Source organism: Mesoplodon mirus, assembly GCF_964341445.2.
Source record: "Mesoplodon mirus genome assembly, chromosome: 7".
NCBI classification, from domain to species: domain Eukaryota; kingdom Metazoa; phylum Chordata; class Mammalia; order Artiodactyla; family Ziphiidae; genus Mesoplodon; species Mesoplodon mirus.
In genome coordinates this window covers 117,065,699-117,083,723 of record NC_138983.1, presented here as the reverse complement: position 1 = coordinate 117,083,723, position 18,025 = coordinate 117,065,699, and the positions used below count along the sequence as shown (strand labels likewise).

Sequence of the window (18,025 nt, the reverse complement as noted above, 5' to 3'; positions counted from 1 at the left end):
TAAATGTTTGATAGAATTACCCTGTGAAGCCATCTGGTCCTGGGCTTTTGTGTGTTGGAAGATTTTTAATCACAGTCTCAATTTCAATGCTTGTGATTGGTCTGTTTATATTTTCTATTTCTTCCTGCTTCAGTCTCAGAAGGTTGTGTTTTTCTAAGAATTTGTCCATTTCTTCCAGGTTGTACAATTTATTGGCATATAGTTGCTTGTAGTAGTCTCTCATGACCTTTTGTATTTCTGCAGTGTCAGTTGTTACTTCTCCTTCTTCTTTTCTAATTCTTTTTTTTTTTTTTTTTTTTTTGCGGTACGTGGGCCTCTCACTGTTGTGGCCTCTCCCGTTGCGGAGCACAGGCTCCGGACGCGCAGGCTCAGCAGCCATGGCTCACGGGCCCAGCCGCTCCGCGGCATGTGGGATCTTCCTAGACTGGGGCACGAACCCATGTCCCCTGCATCGGCAGGCAGACTCTCAACCACTGCGCCACCAGGGAAGGCCTCTAATTCTTTTGATTTGAGTCTTCTCCCTTTTTTTCTTGATAATTCTGGCTAATTGTTTATCAATTTTTTTGATCTTCTCAAAGAACAACCTTTTAGTTTTATTGATCTTTGCTATTGTTTCCCTCATTTCTTTTTCATTTATTTCTGATCTGATCCGTATGATTTCTTCTCTTTCTTTCCTTCTGCTAACTTTGGGGGTTTTTTGTTCTTCTTTCTCTAATTGCTTTTGGTAAGGTTAGGTTGTTTCTTTGATATGTTTCTTGTTTCTTGATGTAGGATTGTATTGCTATAAACTTCCCTCTTAAAACTCCTTTTGCTGCATCCCATAGGTATTGGCTCATCATGTTTTCATTGTCATTTGTTTCTAGGTATTTTTTGACTTCCTCTTTGATTTCTTCAGTGAGCTCTTGGCTATTTAGTAGTGTATTGTTTAGCCTCCATGTGTTTGTATTTCTTACAGATATTTTCCTGTAATTGATATCTAGTCTCATAGCCTTGTGATCGGAAAAGATACCTGATATGATTTCAATTTTCTTAAATTTACCAGGGCTTGATCTATGACCCAAGATATGATCTATCCTGGAGAATGTTCCATGGGCACTTGAGAAGAAAGTGTATTCTGTTGTTTTTGGATGGAATGTCCTATAAATTTTAATTAAGTTCATCATGTTTAATGTATCATTTAAAGCTTGTGTTTCCTATTTATTTTCATTTTAGATGATCTGTCCATTGGTGAAACTGGAGTGTTAAAGTCCCCTACTATGATTGTGTTAATGTCCATTTCCCCTTTTATGGCTGTTAGCATTTGCCTTATGTATTGAAGTGCTCCTATGATGGGTGCATAAATATTTACAATTGTTATATCTTCTTCTTGGATTGATCCCTTAATCATTATGTAGTGTCCTTCTTTGTCTCTTGTAATAGTCTTTATTTTAAAGTCTGTTTTGTCTGATATGAGTATTGCTACTCCAGCTTTCTTCTGATTTCCATTTGCATGGAAATCTTTTTCCATCTCCTCACTTTCATTCTGCATGTGTCCCTAAGTCTGAAGTGGGTCTCTTGTAGACAGCATATATATGGGTCTTGTTTTTGTATCCATTCAGCTAGTCTATGTCTTTTGGTTGGAGCATTTAATCCACTTACATTTAAGGTAATTATCGATATGTATGTTTATATTACCATTTTCTTAATTGTTTTGGGTGTGTTATTGTAGGTCTTTTCCTTCTCTTGTGTTTCCTGCTGAGGGAAGTTCCTTTAGCATTTGTTGTAAAGCTGGTTTGGTGGTGCTGAATTCTCTTAGCTTTTGCTTGTCTGTAAAGGTTTTAATTTCTTCATCGAATCTGAATGAGATCCTTGCTGGGCAGAGTAATCGTGGTTGTAGGTTTTTCCCTTTCATTACGTTAAATATGTCCTGCCATTTCCTTCTGGCTTGCAGAGTTTCTGCTGAAAGATCAGCTGTTAGCCTTATGGGGATTCCCCTGTAATTTATTTGTTGCTTTTGCCTTGCTCCTGTTAATATTTTTTCTTTGTATTTAATTTTTGATAGTTCGATTAATATGTGTGTTTGTGTGTTTCTCCTTGGATTTATCCTGTATAGGACTCTCTGCGCTTCCTGGACTTGATTAACTGTTTCCTTTCCCATATTCGGGACGTTTTCAACTATAATCTCTTCAAATATTTTCTCATTCCCTTTCTTTTTCTCTTCTTCTTCTGGGACCCCTATAATTCCAATGTTTGTGCATTTAATATTGTCCCAGAGGTCTTTGAGACCGTCCTCAGTTCTTTTCATTCTCTTTACTTTCTTCTGCTCTGTGGTATTTATTTCCACTGTTTTTTTTTCCACGTCACTTATCCATTCTTCTGCCTCAGTTATTCTGCTATTGATTCCTTCTTGAGAATTTTTAATTTCATTTATTGTGTTGTTCATCATTGTTTGTTTGCTCTTTAGTTCTTCTAGGTCCTTGTTAAACTTTCTTGTATTTTCTCCATTCTATTTCCAAGATTTTGGATCATCTTTACTATCATTACTCTGAATTCTTTTTCAGGTAGACTGCCTATTTCCTCTTCATTTGTTTGGTCTGGTGTGTTTTTACTTTGTTCCTTCATCTGCTGTGTTTTTCTCTGTCTTCTCATTTTGCTTAAGTTACTGTGTTTGGGGTCTCCTTTTTGCAGGCTGCTGGTTCGTAGTTCCCATTGTTTTTGGTGTCTGCCCCTAATGGCTAAGATTGGTTCAGTGGGTTGTGTAGGCTTCCTGGTGGAGGGGAGTAGTGGCTGTGTTCTGGTGGATGAGGCTGGATCTTGTCTTTCTTGTGAGCAGGACCACATCCGGTGGTGTGTTTTGGGTTGTCTGTAAACTTATTATGATTTTAGGCAGCCTCTGTGCTAATGGGTAGTGTTGTGTTCCTGTCTTGCTAGTTGTTTGGCATAGGGTGTGCAGCACTGTAGCTTCCTGGTCATTGAGTGGAGCTGGGTCTTAGCATTGAGATGGAGATCTCTGGGAGAACTTTCACCATTTGATAGTACGTGGATCTGGGAAGTCTCTGGTGGACTAATGTCCTGAACTCGGCTCTCCCACCTCAGAGGCAGAGGCCTGACACCTGGAAGGAGCACCAAGACACTGTCAGAGCCACACGCCTCAGGAGAAAAGGGAGAAAAAAAGAAAGAAAGAAAGAAAAAAGTAAAGTAAATAAAATAAAGTTATTGAAATAAAAAATCATTATTAAAAATAAAACATATTAAAAAGTAGCAAAAAACAGAAAGAAGAGAGCAACCAAACCAAAAAACAAATCCAGCAATGATAACAAGCGCTAAAAACTATACTTAAAAAAAAAAAAAGCAGACAGAACCCTAGGACAAATGATAAAATCAAAGCTGTACAGAAAAAATCACACAAAGAAGCATACAAATACATACTCACAAAAAGAGAAAAAGGAAAAGATATATATAATGTTGCTCCCAAAGTCCACCGCCTCAATTTTGGGATGATTCATTTTCTATTCAGGTATTCCACAGATGCAGGGTACAAGTTGATTGTGGAGATTTAATCTGTTGCTCCTGAGGCTGCTGGGAGAGATTTCCCTTTCTCTTCTTTGTTCACACATCTCCTGGGGTTCAGCTTTGGATGTGGCCCTGCCACTGCATGTAGGTCGCCTGAGGGCATCTGTTCCTCGCTCAGACAGGACGGGGTTAAAGTGCAGCTGATTAAGGGGCTCTGGCTCACTCAGGCCGAGGAGAGGGAGGGGTATGGAATGCAGGGCGAGCCTGCTGTGGCAGAGGCCGGCGTGACGTTGCAGCAGCCTGAGGCGTGCCGTGTGTTCTCCCGGGAAAGTTGTCCCTGGTTCACGGGACCCTGGTAGTGGCGGGCTGCACAGGCTCCCAGGAAGGGAGGTGTAGATAGTGACCTGTGTGCTTGCACATAGGCTTTTTGGTGGCTGCAGCAGCAGTCTTAGCATCTCATGCCCATCTCTGGTGTCCGCGCTGATAGCCGCGGCTCGCGCCCATCTCTGGAGCTCGTTTAGCGGTGCTCTGAATCCCCTCTCCTCGCGCAACCCGAAACAATGGTCTCCTGCCTCTTAGGCAGGTCCAGACTTTTTCCCAGACTCCCTCCCGGCTAGCTGTGGCGCACTAGCCCCCTTCTTGCTGTGTTCACGCTGACAACCCCAGTCCCTTCCCTGGGGTGTGACCTCCGAAACCCGAGCCTCAGCTCCCAGCCCCCAACCGTCTCGGCCGGCAAGTAAGCAGACAAGCCTCTCAGGCTGGTGAGTGCTGGTTGGCGCCAATCCTCTGTGTGGGAATCTCTCCGCTTTGCCCTCTGCACCCCTGGTGCTGCGCTCTCCTCTGTGGCTCCGAAGCTCCCCCCCTCCGCCACCCGCAGTCTCCGCCCGCAAAGGGGCTTCCTAGTGTGTGGAAACGTTTCCTCCTTCACAGCTCCCTCCCAGTGGTTCAGGTCCCGTCCCTATTCTTTTGTCTCGGTTTTTTCTTTTTTCTTTTGCCCTACCCATGTATGTGGGGGAGTTTCTTGCCTTTTGGGAAGTCTGAGGTCTTCTGCCAGCGTTCAGTAGGTGTTTTGTAGGAGTTGTTCCACATATCGATGTATATCTGATTTATTTGTGGGGAGGAAGGTGATCTCCATGTCTTACTCTTCTGCCATCTTGAAGGTCTCCCCAAAACTGTCACTGTTTGCCGATGACATAGAGAACCCTATAATCTCCACGCAAAAAATACTAGAATAATAAATGAATTCAGCAAGCTTGCAGAATACAAGATTAGCATACAGAAATCTGTTGTGTTTCTATATACTAGTAATGAAATATCAGAAAGAGAAAGGAAAAAAATCCATGTAAAATTGCATCCAGGGGCTTCCCTGGTGGCACAGTGGTTAAGAATCTTCCTGCCAATGCAGGGGACACAGGTTCGATCCCTGGTCCAGGAAGATCCCACATGCCACAGAGCAATTAAGCCTGTGTACCACAACTACTGAGCCTGCGCTCTAGAGCCCACGAGCCACAACTACTGAGCCCATGTGCCACAACTGCTGAAACCTGCAAGCCTAGAGCCTGTGCTCCACAACAAGAGAAGCCACCACAATGAGAAGCCAATGTACTGCAATGAAGAGTAGCCCCCGCTCGAAGCAACTAGAGAAAGCCCACGCACAGCACCAAAGACCCAATGCTGCCAAAAATAAAAAAATAAAATTGCATCCAAAAAAACCCACAAAACTTAGGAATAAACATAAACCAAGGAGGTGAAAAACCTATACTCCAAAAACTATAAAACAAACAAACAAAAAAAACCCAGTATATTTTAATATTCCTTGTACTAACTTCTCTCTACTTAGCTCATGTTCAGTGGATGCATTCATTTATGTGCTCAGACTAATATAAGATAGAACAGTGTTGCCAAAGGAGTCTGGACTTGGAGTCAGATTTGAATACTGGCTCTGATATATACATGTTTACTACTTACATGATATTGAACAATTTCTTAACTTTTCCAAGTCTCAATTTTCTCATTCATAAAATGGGGATAAAAATAACTGTGACAAAAAAACTAAAAAGCTATCTTTTTTTTTTTTTTTTTTTGCTGTACGTGGGCCTCTCACTGTTGTGGCCTCTCCCGTTGTGGAGCACAGGCTCCGGACGTGCAGGCTCAGCGGCCACGGCTCATGGGCCCAGCCGCTCCAGGGCATGTGGGATCCTCCTGGACCGGGGCACGAACCCGTGTGCCCTGCGTCGGCAGGCGGACTCTCAACCACTGAGCCACCAGGGAAGCCATAAAAAGCTATCTTTTTAAAGAGAATTAAAAATAATGTATAAAAAGTACCTGACACAAAAGAAGATGTTAATATCACTCTTCCTTTTACCTCTTACTAGCTTTCCTTTTTCCCCTTCCCTTCTTGCATCCTATCTGCCATTAGCCACATGACTTTGTAAAGGTTACTCTTCCAGGATTTATTGCATCACCTATGAAACAATTGAGGTAGTTATCTCCAAGATCCTTTGACTCTATAATTCTATGATTCAGTGATTTAATACTTAGCTTTTCTTTGTATCACAACAGTACAACTTACTGAGAGGTGATTTTGAAATGAGCCTTCTCTGGTTAGTGTGGCTGATTAAGTTCTTTTGTTTTTTCCAGACGATGCCATCACATACAACTTGGCTTAGCAGTATTTGAATTAAATAGGATGAAAACTTGGTTTACTTTGTAAATAGTTTCACAGCAATAATATAGATTAACTGCATCCACATATTTCAAAGGATTTACATCTGCCTTCCTTTCCTCTATGTAGGTACTACACAGGAAACCTGGAGGCTAAGTCAACAAATCATGAAACTCTAGGTTTAATTCACACAGCAACAAAAGGGCTAATAAGAGCTATCGAAGATGGTGGAATAGATTCTGTGATGGAATGGGAAGTGGATGAAGTGCTGAACTGGACAAACACACTCATCTTTGATGAGTAAGTACATGTTGCTATTCTTGGGGAGCTAGGGCAGGCATCAGATATGTTTCTTTCTAATATTTCCTACTCCCATGTTGAATCTTCAAAAAACAACTTGAATATTTATTATATGTCTAGAAAGAAAATAAGAAGAAATGAGGGAGAAAGATAAAAAAGGGATGATCTAAAAGTAGAAAAAAGAAAAATATATTTGGGTGTTCTTTATTAACAGACTTTATTCTTATGCCTTAGTCTAAGTCTGCTTTACTTCTTACTTTGGGATATAGAAACAAGGCTTAGAACATGAAATTAATAATATAAAGAATTTCCTCAGCCTGTATTCACCAATTTTCCTGTGTGGGACATTAAAAAATTATAATTTTTCAGTGACATACTTCAGCCTTTAAAAACAGTTTTAGGCTATTTTATGTGATGGAAATTTAAAAATACTTCATATAGCCATCAGGGCAATGCAAATCAAAACCACAATAAGATCCTATTTCATACCCACAAAGATAGCTATAATTAAAAAGACATATGGTACCAGTGTTGGCAAGCATGTGGAGAAATTGGAGCCCTTATATACTGCTAGTGGGAAGGTACAATGGTATAGCCATTTTGGAAAACTATCCAGCAGTTCCTCAAATGGTTAAACATAGAGTTGCCATACAAGCCAGCATTTCTACTCCTCAGTATATACACAAGAGAAATGAAAACACATGTCCATAAAAACTTGTACATGAATACTCATAATATCATTATTCATAATAACAAAGAATTAGAAACAATCTATTCATCAGCTGATGGTTAAAATGTGATATACCCATACAATGGAAAATTACTTGGCAATAAAAAGAAATGCTGATCATGCTACAACACTGATGGGCCTTCTTAGTAAAAGAAGCCAATAACAAAGGACCACATATTGTATGGCTCCATTTATATGAAATGTCCAGAATAGGCAAATTATATAGAGACAGAAAGTAGATTAGTGGTTGCCTAGGGCTTAGAGATTTGTGGGGATTGGGAAGTGATGTCTAAGGGGTATGAAGTTTCTTTTTGGAGTAATGAAATGTCCTAAAATTGATTGTGGTGATGGATGCACAACTCTGTGAATACACTAAAAAGCTGTACACTTTAAATGGGCAAATTTTATGGGATGTTAATTATATCTCAATAAAGCTTTAAAAATATTCACTATCTACTCAATTACAATAAAGAATGTGAATACTGCATGGATGAAGAGGAAGGAAAAATAAAACAAAGATGGTATAAGTAAAGAAACATAAGAAGAAGGAAGACATTTGGAAGAGGGAGATAAGAACAGGAAATAGGAAAAATTATGTTGACTGCCATTGAAAAATAGACCAGAAAAAAGAGGCCAGAGGAAGCAGAGAAGAGAACAATGAGAAAAGGAAAGATAAGGGAAACAAAAAAGGGAAAGAATGAATAAGAAAAAAGGAAAATGAGAGAACAAGAATAATAGAAAAAATAATTAATAATAGAAAATAGATAATTATGGGAAGAATATATTAAAATAAAAATAAAAAGGAAAGATAAGAAGGAATAAAGAGCTAAAATATTTTTTAATAAATAGTGAAAAGATTTTATGACTCAATAACCCCAATATCTTGTCCAGACCATAGTACTGGGATTCCTTATAGACAGTACATTTGTGGTTTCTGAGGTACTGAATAAATACAGATGGTAATAATGATGCAAGAAATGACATCCAAAGAAAGGAGTCATAATGCTGTACTTTTTCCTCTCCTAAGAGGGTAAAGAAAGGAGAGAGAGGTAGGGGAGGTCCATTTTGAATGAGCTTATGAGGGCAGGATAGAGAATTCTCTCAGGCAAGCTTTTGAAATCCTGCTCTGCCTTTCCCTTATACAGTTGGCTAATTCAGCAAAGGGCCAGCTAGCTTCAGTGAAAGATTACAAAATAATCCACACCCAGTATCCTATATTCTGTCACTACTGGAATACAAAAGAATAAAACAATTCAGTTCAAAGGGAAGAAATAAATGAGCATCTCAGTCTACACAAGACTTTCCCCACTATCATCCCCTAACACCCTTCTCTGGTAGGTGAAGAAGATTCCTAATGGCTTCCCTTCATGGAGAAAAGGATAAAAACAGAATAAACCAGGAAGACTTGAAGTGGTTTATTGGTATCATATACTCTATATGTAGTGGGATAAATACATCTAGCTTTGATATGGTGAGACCTAAATAGACATTTCTCCAAAGAAGATATACAGATTGCCAACAAACACATGAAAGGATGCTCAACATCACTAATTATTAGAGAAATGCAAATCAAAACCACAATGAGGCATCATCTCACACTGGTCAGAATGGCCATCATCAAAAAATCTACAAACAATAAATGCTGGAGAGGGTGGGGAGAAAAAGGAACCCTCTTGCACTGTTGGTGGAAATGTAAATTGATACAGCCACTATGGAGAACAGTATGGAGGTTTCTTAAAAAACTGAAAATAGAACAACCATATGACCCATCAATCCCACTACTGAGAAAACTGTAATTCAAAAAAGAGACATGTACCCCAATGTTTATTGCAGCACTATTTACAACAGCCAGGACCTGGAACCAGCACTATTTACAATAGCCAGGACCTGGAACCAACCTAAGTGTCCATTGACAGATGAATGGATAAAGAAGATGTGGCACATATATACAGTGGAATATTAGCCATAAAAAGAAACAAAATTGAGTTATTTGCAGTGAGGTGGATGGACCTAGAGTCTGTCATACGGAGTGAAGTAAGTCAGAAAGAGAAAAACAAATACTGCATGCTAACACGTATATATGGAATCTAAAAAGAATGGTTCTGATGAACCTAGGGGCAGGACAGAAATAAAGATGCAGACGTCAAGAATGGACTTGAGGATACGGGGAGGGGGAAGGGTAAGCTGGGACGAAGTGAGAGAGTGGCATGGACGTATATACACTACCAAATGTAAAATAGATAGCTAGTGGGAAGCAGCTGCATAGCACAGGGAGATCAGCTCGGTGCTTTGTGTCCACCTAGAAGGGTGGGAGGGAGATGCAAGAGGGAGGGGATATGGGGATATATGTATATGTATAGCTGATTCACTTTGTTATACAGCAGAAACTAACACAACATTGTAAAGAAATTGTACTCCAATAAAGATGTAAATAAATAAATATAAATAAATAAATAATGCAGATACCTCATGTTTCCAAATTATGTACAACCTCTATCAGTTCGTTCTCTGACTTGAGCATAATTTGGCACCCACTTGGAATTGTTAGAAAGCAAGTTTTTCTACTGATCTCTAGACAACAAAAATTTCAAATGGAATCCAGCATGATTATTTGGGAATATTTCAGTAGTATTACTGACCACAGCCTACTGATTATCTCAGGCAAGACAAGAATTTGCAAAGACCTTCCCCTAGCTGGGAGCAGACATTAGGAGAGCACCTTCTTCCCAGTGTATTTATGGTCTCCACAGTCTACTTTCCTCTTAGATCTTTGTAGTTGTCTAGATATTTGTAACTGGCTTTATAATATCTTATTTGACGAGAATTTCATAGTCATTTTTCCCTTCAGAAGAACTGGTAGCCACTAATTCCTTGGAGAGTATCTTTCAAAATCTATAAACAGTTTTTGATAGTTGGACCATTAGAATGACATACATGTGTTGAACACTGATATTGAGTGATACAAACCAGTTTCTTCCCAAAGGCTTTTGTGCTAGCCCGTTGTTATGACAGGTGGATGCTCTCCTGGGAAGAAACCATGTATAACTTCAGATGCACAGGGCAACAATATCAATTGAGTACAATATTATTATAATTTTGAAGAATGGATTGGATAGAGCCAATTTCACTCTTGGACTCAAGGACACTGATGAGTACTGTTGCAAATTCTGTAGTATCCAGAGGTACATTGCTGCAGGTGCTTAGAACATAAAACAATGCTTGCATTGCTGTTATTGAGTCACCTACAATGCCACATAGTGGCTACTCTGCCTACTGCTGGCATTCATCCTGGTGCATTTTCAGGGGTGTATTCTCTAGCGAGATGGATGTTCCTCTTCCAGGATCTTCATATTTTTCAAACTGCATGTGAAATTTAACATAACCCATTAAGTCATCAGCAGCTGGGATATCGTAAATAATTTCCTGATGTTCTATTAACCCTGTTGGTAAGAGCTCTCAGTGGGTAGTTTCTATGTCTGAAGCTTCCCCCTTTGATTTCTAAGACAGGTAGTTATGTTGCCTCTCTGGCTAGGGACTTTCCCCAGGCCATTAAGATGTTAAATTTATACTCCTGAGGGATCCACGGTAGAGTCCACATATACTTTACTCTGCTAGTATCTAAAAAAAAAATTCAAAAATTTCTTAGAAAGACAGATCAGCTCTATTATATAAACAGCACGATAAGGCTATAATCAGAGTGTTGCTTCTATTTGTAAAGCTTTGATTTCTCATTGGCTACTGCTGTCATGTTCCTGATGAGAAGTTCTTTTTTAACAATTGAATAAATTCATATCCTGATCTCAGGTAAAGCAGGGTCAGTGATCAACCTTAAATATGGCATAAGTTTTTGCCCCAGACTGTCAGGGTTTAGCATACAATTGATCAAAGGTCCTTTATCTTGGTACCTTGAAGGTGGAATGAAAATCTTTCAGTATATAAATCTAAGGAAGCAGAGCTATTGACACCCAATATTCATAGTGCTCCTGAGCAACCACTGAAAGCACAAAGTCTGCCTAAATTTAAGGTTAAGCCAGATTGAACTGTCAACTAAGAGGTCCTGGAAAGGGTTTAAACCACCTGCTGTTATCTTGCATCTTTTCATTCAACAGTGACCCAGCACTATCTCATTTAAGGCCACAGAATAAAGTTCTTGGAACACCAAGAGGTAGCAGTAACAAGAACGAGCTGACTTAGACACAGTATTTTATCACAATTAAACACCATTGCATAATATATACCTTATAACAAAAAAATTCAGGAATACAAAGTTAACAAAAGTAAAAATAATTCAAATGAAAATCAGTGTTCCCTGAATTACATGACAATTCTAATCCTCCTCCTCCTTTCTCAGCCAGCTTCCTTTTAGCACCTGCTGTGATCAACTCCTTACCTGATTTCTTGGGTACAGTTGTAAGAAAGGAGGCTTGGGAAAGGGGGATACAGAGATCAAAATGTGATGCAATAAGTCACAGGATACCTGGGCCTTGGAGCTTTCTCTCATCTTCGTAGTTCATCATACTTGTCCTTCCCTATCTACCTCTTCTCGGGCTACATCTGTCTCCCTATTTCAGTCTCTGTTTAGGGAACTGAAGTGGCAACTGCATGTACCCTGCTTGAATACGATCTCATGTTTACTGGACACAGCACCATTTCTCTAATAAGATCATAAACCAAATGATTTAAATTTATACGTCAGAGACAGTAGGTCTGGCAATCCAGAACCAAGGAGAAGGTTTTGTTGCTGTAGTTTTCCCATGAGTTTTTTCCTCTCAGAGTTTTCCATTCGTACTTTTCATTTAGAAGTTAACTAACATCTTAGTTGTCACTCAGTTGAGGATATGATCTAGCAGGAATGGAACAGGATAAAATGAGGAGACGTGCTGGTGGGAGGCAAAAGGGCACCAACGTGGTAGATGGTGGGCACCATTTTTATAGCTCCTCCAACTCCTTGTCCTATGGGTTGCCTTAGGTGCATGAGAGCTACTTGGAGGTGGGAAAGTCAAGAAATTAAACATTTGGGCTTCTCTGGTGGTGCAGTGGTTGAGAGTCCGCCTGCCGATGCAGGGCACATGGGTTTGTGACCCGGTCCGGGAAGATCCCACATGCCGCGGAGCAGCTGGGCCCGTGAGCCATGGCCGCTGAGCCTGTGCTTCCGGAGCCTGTGCTCCGCAACGGGAGAGGCCACAACAGTGAGAGGCCCGCGTACCACAGAAAAAGAAAAAAAAAGAAATTAAACATTTGGACTAGTGAATTTGTCACCGTTAATCTAAGATTTCATAGATAAAGTAGAATTTTAGAAGTAGTCTAAGTATGTACTAATGAATCAATTTATTACTTACTAATAAATCAATTTAATTTAATGAATTCTATGTAATGTGCTTAGGTACATTGCCAACTGGAAGGAAATTGCTACAAGCAACTCTTCAGCTAACTTCAAAAGTAGGTGATTTTTTTTTTAGCAATAGTGGGAAATTCTTATAAACAAAAACAATACTTTCCAGACATGTACACATTTCTAAGCACCTAACAAACACTTCAGCACTCTGCACAGTATATAGACATAAATAAATTTGCCAAGTCATTTTTGCCTTTATATATAAAATTGTTATTTGGGAATAGAAGGAAATATTCTATTTTATTTAGAGTTGGATAACATGTCTTTTTTAAAAAAATGAATCCTCCTTTTAAAATGTTGCATATCATGTTTCAGTAATAATTTTTAATGAGCAAACTTCACTTGGCAAAATAAATGCTATTCCAGAAGTATCAGTAATTCTAACATAGCCAAAGCCTAATTATAGTTTTCATATAATCTGAGTGTGTGAGTTCTGTCCCACTGTCATCTGTGATTGGCAGTAAAACAAAGAGGTTATAATTATGGAGTGCTGATTCATAACTGCCTGGTTTTGATTTTGGGCTCTACTGTTTACTGTCTGTATGATCTTGGGCCAGTTACTTGGTCAGTTTCCTCATCTATAAAATGAAAATAACAATAGTACCTAGCTCATATATTGTTGTGAGGTAATAAGAGATAATATATGTAAGGAGCATAGAATAGTGCTTGGCACATAGTATGTACTATAAATGTTAGCCATTATTAGCTTGAACCTATCCAATTATTTGCAACTCATTGCCACCACCACAGTCCAAGTTGCCATCATCCCTCTGCAGGCTTCTGCAACGGTCTCTAAACTTATACTCCTCCAGTCCATTCCCCACACAACAGATAGTGATCTACAAATTTAAATCAGCATAATTAAAACAAAACACTTATTTAACAAACTCTTCTTTAGCAATTACCATGTGGAAGTGCTGTCTTAGAGTGTTTTATAAAATTGATTCATTTGGGCTTCCCTGGTGAGGCAGTGGTTGAGAGTCCGCCTGCCGATACAGGGGACACGGGTTCGTGACCCGGTCCGGGAGGATCCCATGTGTCGCGGAGCGGCTGGGCCCGTGAGCTATGGCTGCTGGGCCTGTGCATCTGGAGCCTGTGCTCCACAATGGGAGAGGCCGCAACAGTGAGAGGCCCACATACAGGAAAAAAAAAAAAAAATCGATTCATTTGATCTTCAGAACAACCCAACGAGACAGGTTCTATTATCTACATTTTACAGACAAGCAAAGAGATGCCAAGTTACTTGCTCAAGGTCAGTTACTGTGAGGGCCAGGATTTGAATTGAGACTAGGTAGCTCTAGAACCCATACTCTTAACAACAACTACCCGTGATGCCTCTTATAGTTTTCCACTGCACTTGGAATAAAACCCTAACTTTATCATGGCACTCTGGCTCTGGTCTAGCTTTCCACCCTTATCATGTCCCACTCTCTCCCGCTGGCTCACAACCCAGCATCACTGGCATCTAGCCTGGTCCTCAAACACACTGTGGTTTCCACTTCAGGGGTTTAATGCAGTTGATGGCCTTCTGGAGAACAGGTTTAGGCAACTGTCATCACTTGAGGGCAGGAAGTTATTTGTTTTGCTTGCTACTGAGATCCCAATGTGTAGAACATAGTAGAGCCTCAATGGCAGGAATTTTGTACTTGAAAGGAATGACAAGTACAAAAATGGAAGCAGGTAATATAAGTTACTGAGCTAAAAGAGATTATTGTGAAAAGAAGGAAAGATATAGCATGGTAATTGGAAGGAGCATAAGAGCAAGTGAAAATTATTTTAAGTAATGGAGATCTGCATCATAACTGAAGGCAGTAGAAGGTGATATATTGAAGATGCTGGCATTGAAAAGAGGAGGGAATGTGTGCCACTTCTTCAAGAAGCACGAGGAAATCAAATCTAGAATTTGGAAACTTTAGCTCTAGGGACAGAAAAGGCTTCTCTTCGTTTGTCAATAAAGAACTGTTAGGTAATAGTTAAATGTGGAGTACTAACTAAATGCCAAGTTCTTTACATGCACCATCACACTTCGTTCTCACAAAAATATGCTGAGGCATGTGCTATTATTATCCCCATCTATCCCCTTTATAGATGAGGATATTGAGACAAAGGTTAAATAACTTGCTTCAAATTACAGAGCTAGCAAAAAAAAAAAAAAAAAATTACAGAGCTAGCTAGTAGTAGGTCAAACCTCAAACCCAGATCCTACGGAGCCTTTTGTAAAGATGGACAATAAAATATGGTAGTGAAAAGTAGGATGATCTCAGAAATTTGGGACATTTATTGTTTCGGTTAAATAGGATATAAAGATATCTGCTCTAAGAGTGCTGAGGGGCTTCCCTGGTGGCGCAGTGGTTGAGAGTCTGCCTGCTGATGCACGGGACATGGGTTCGTGCCCCGGTCCAGGAAGATCCCACATGCCATGGAGCGACTGGGCCCGTGAGCCATGGCCGCTGAGCCTGCGCGTCCGGAGCCTGTGCTCTGCAACGGGAGAGGCCACAACAGTGAGAGGCCCGCGTACCGCGAAAAAAAAAAAAAAAAAAAAGAGTGGTGAGAAGGAATGTGGAATAGACCTTACCTGGAATGCAGTAACGTATTGAATAAGTCTATATCCTGTCATATCTTGCATCTTTCTAAATATTTGTCATTCCTCTCTAGGTTTCAAGTTTGAGCAAGCACAGGAAAAAAAATATGACTAAACATATATTGGAAGAGGAAATGGGAACACAAGAAGATAATTCATTTGACAATATTTATGAAGGACCAACTTTTACTAGACTAAGGCCTGATTCCACTTATGGAATATAATTATAACTATATAAAAATATAAAAAAATATAATTATAAACTATATATTTTTTTTCTGAGCTTTAACTCTTCAAGCCCTGATTCCATCAGAGATAGTTTATTCTGGCTGGAATGACTTGTATATTCTTGGCACAGAATCTAGCCCAATTAAAAGTAAGGAGGATTAAACAGAAATAGAACATCAGACTGAATACAGTACCCATGGAAAATGTAGAAATTATTCCCGGTATTCTGCAAAACTGTAGAATTCTGACAATCACACTTAAATAAAAATATTATACTTAGGTGCAAAAAAACCCCTCAGTCTGATTGTTTTTCTTCTTTATTTGAAGCATTCTTTATTTGTGCATTTCTATCAGGCAGAGCCCTTTCTCCATTAAAAAAAGATAAAGGGCAGTGTAGCAAGTTCTCCTTTTATTAGAATGCAAAAGCCTTACTAGAATCCCCGGTGCCATTCAGCTTAGGCATCTTCGAACAAAACTGGGTTACAGGGGCACCATTAGCTAAAGGAGCCAGAAAAGCAAAAATCTGTCTCTTAGCTTTCACAGTGGAAAGAATAGAAAACTGGAGATGACTGTTAGGTCAAGGAACAAAGCCTACCATACCCTCCAAGTCTGAATTACTGTACCTTCCCATAAAAACCCTCTACTACTAACCATAATCACACTTATCACACTGTAACTGTCTACAATCCTAACAAACCAGAGGCTTATATTCCCAAGCATAAAAAAATCAGCAGTCAGAGACCTAATGTATATTTAAGAAAAAAATCAGATTTATTCATATAATTTACATATACATCTACCTATTGTAAGTACTCAGTTTGACAAATATATGTATATATATATAAAGTTATGCAGTTTTCACCACAATGAAGGTATCATGCATTTCCATCACCCCCAAACTGTACATCTTTGCAGTCAATCCACCCAACCCACGTCATTCCCCTGGGACTGATCTTTCAATCACTACAATTCTGCCTTTTCTAAAATGTCACATAAATGGAATGATACTATATGTAGTCTTTCTTGGTCTTGCTTCTTTAGAATTATGCTTTTGAAATTCATTCTTGTTGTTGCATATTTCAGTAGTTCATTGCATTTTAATGACTAATGTTCCATTACATGGCTATACCACAATTTCTTTAAACATTCAGCAGGTTGACGGACAATTGGTTTTTTCCAGCTTGGGACCATTGTGGATAAAGCTGCTATGAACATTCATGTACAAGTCTTTATGGGGATACGTATTTTGATTTCTCTTGGGAAATAACTCAGAGTGGAATTGCTGGGGTAAACAATAACTATATGTTTAAATATCTATTTATTTATTTATTGAACTATACTTGCTTTATGTTCCAGGTGTACGTCAATGTGATTCAGATATATATATATATTCAGATCTTTTTCTATTATAGTTTATGACAAGATGTTGAATATAGTTCCCTGTAATATACAGTAGGTCCCTGTTGTGTATTTTATATGTAGTAGTGTGTATCTGTTAATCCCAAATTCCTAATTTATCCCTCCCCCTTCCCCTTTGGTAAATAAATAAATTTGTTTTCTGAGTCTCTGTTTCGGAAATAATTTCATCTGTGTCATTTTAAAATTCACATATAAGTGATATCATATATTTATTTGTCTGACTTATTTCACTTAATATGATAGGTCCATCCATGTTGCCACAAATGGCATTATTTCATTCTTTTTTATGGCTAGTATTCCATTGTATATATGTATCACATCTTCTTTATCCATTCCTCTGTTGATGGACATTGAGGTTGCTTCCATGTCTTGGCTATTGAAAACAGTGCTGCAATGAACAATGGGGTGCATGTATCCTTTCAAACCATGGTTTTCTTCAGATATATGCCCAGCAGTGGGATTGCTGGGTCATATGGTAGTTCTATAATAAGTTTTTTAAGGAACCTCCATACCGTTCTCCATAGTGGCTGTACCAGTTTACATTCCCACCAATGGTGTAGGAGGGCTCCCTTTTCTCCACACCGTCTTCAGCATTTGTTATTTGTAGACTATTTGATGATGGCCATTCTGACTGGTGTGAAGTGATACCTATTTGATTTTGATTTGCATTTCTCTAATAATTAGCAATGTTGAGCATCTTTTCATGTGCCTATTGGCCATCCTTATGGCTTCTTTGGAGAAATGTCTATGTAGGTCTTCTGCCCATTTTTTGATTGGGTTATTTTTTGATATTGAGCTGTATAAGTTGTTTATGTATTCTGGAAATTCTTTGTCAGTTACATTGTTTGCAAATATCTTCTCCCACTCTGTAGGTTGTCTTTTCATTTTGGTTAGGATTTCCTTTGCTGTGCAAAAGCTTTTAAGTTTAATTGGGTCTCATTTGTTTATTTTTGCTTTGTTTCCATGACTCTAGGAGACGGATCCAAAAAAATATTGCTGCAATTTATAGCAAAGAGTGTTCTGCTTATGTTTTCTTCTAGGAGTTTTATATTATCTGGTCTTACATTTAGGTCTTTAGTCCAGTTTGAGTTTATTTTTATATTTGGTGTTAGAGACTGTTCTAATTTCATTCCTTCACATGTAGCTGTCCAGTTTTCCCAGCACCAGTTATCGAAGAGACTGCCTTTTCTCCACTGTATATTCTTGCCTCCTTTG

General features: G+C 39.0%; 1 protein-coding gene across 1 annotated transcript in view; it reads left to right on the top strand.

Moving 5' to 3' along the window:
- Positions 1-15,472, top strand: part of LOC309808944 (protein MFI) — a gene marked incomplete at its 5' end in the record, with an annotated part of 43,783 nt that extends 28,311 nt beyond the window's left edge. Inside the window, 4 exon segments of the mRNA XM_082629504.1 lie at positions 6,287-6,457; positions 12,571-12,626; positions 15,238-15,274; positions 15,276-15,472. Of these exon segments, the coding sequence (XP_082485630.1) occupies positions 6,287-6,457; positions 12,571-12,626; positions 15,238-15,274; positions 15,276-15,387 (376 nt within the window). The 3' untranslated portion in view covers positions 15,388-15,472.
- Positions 15,473-18,025: the final 2,553 nt, after the last annotated feature.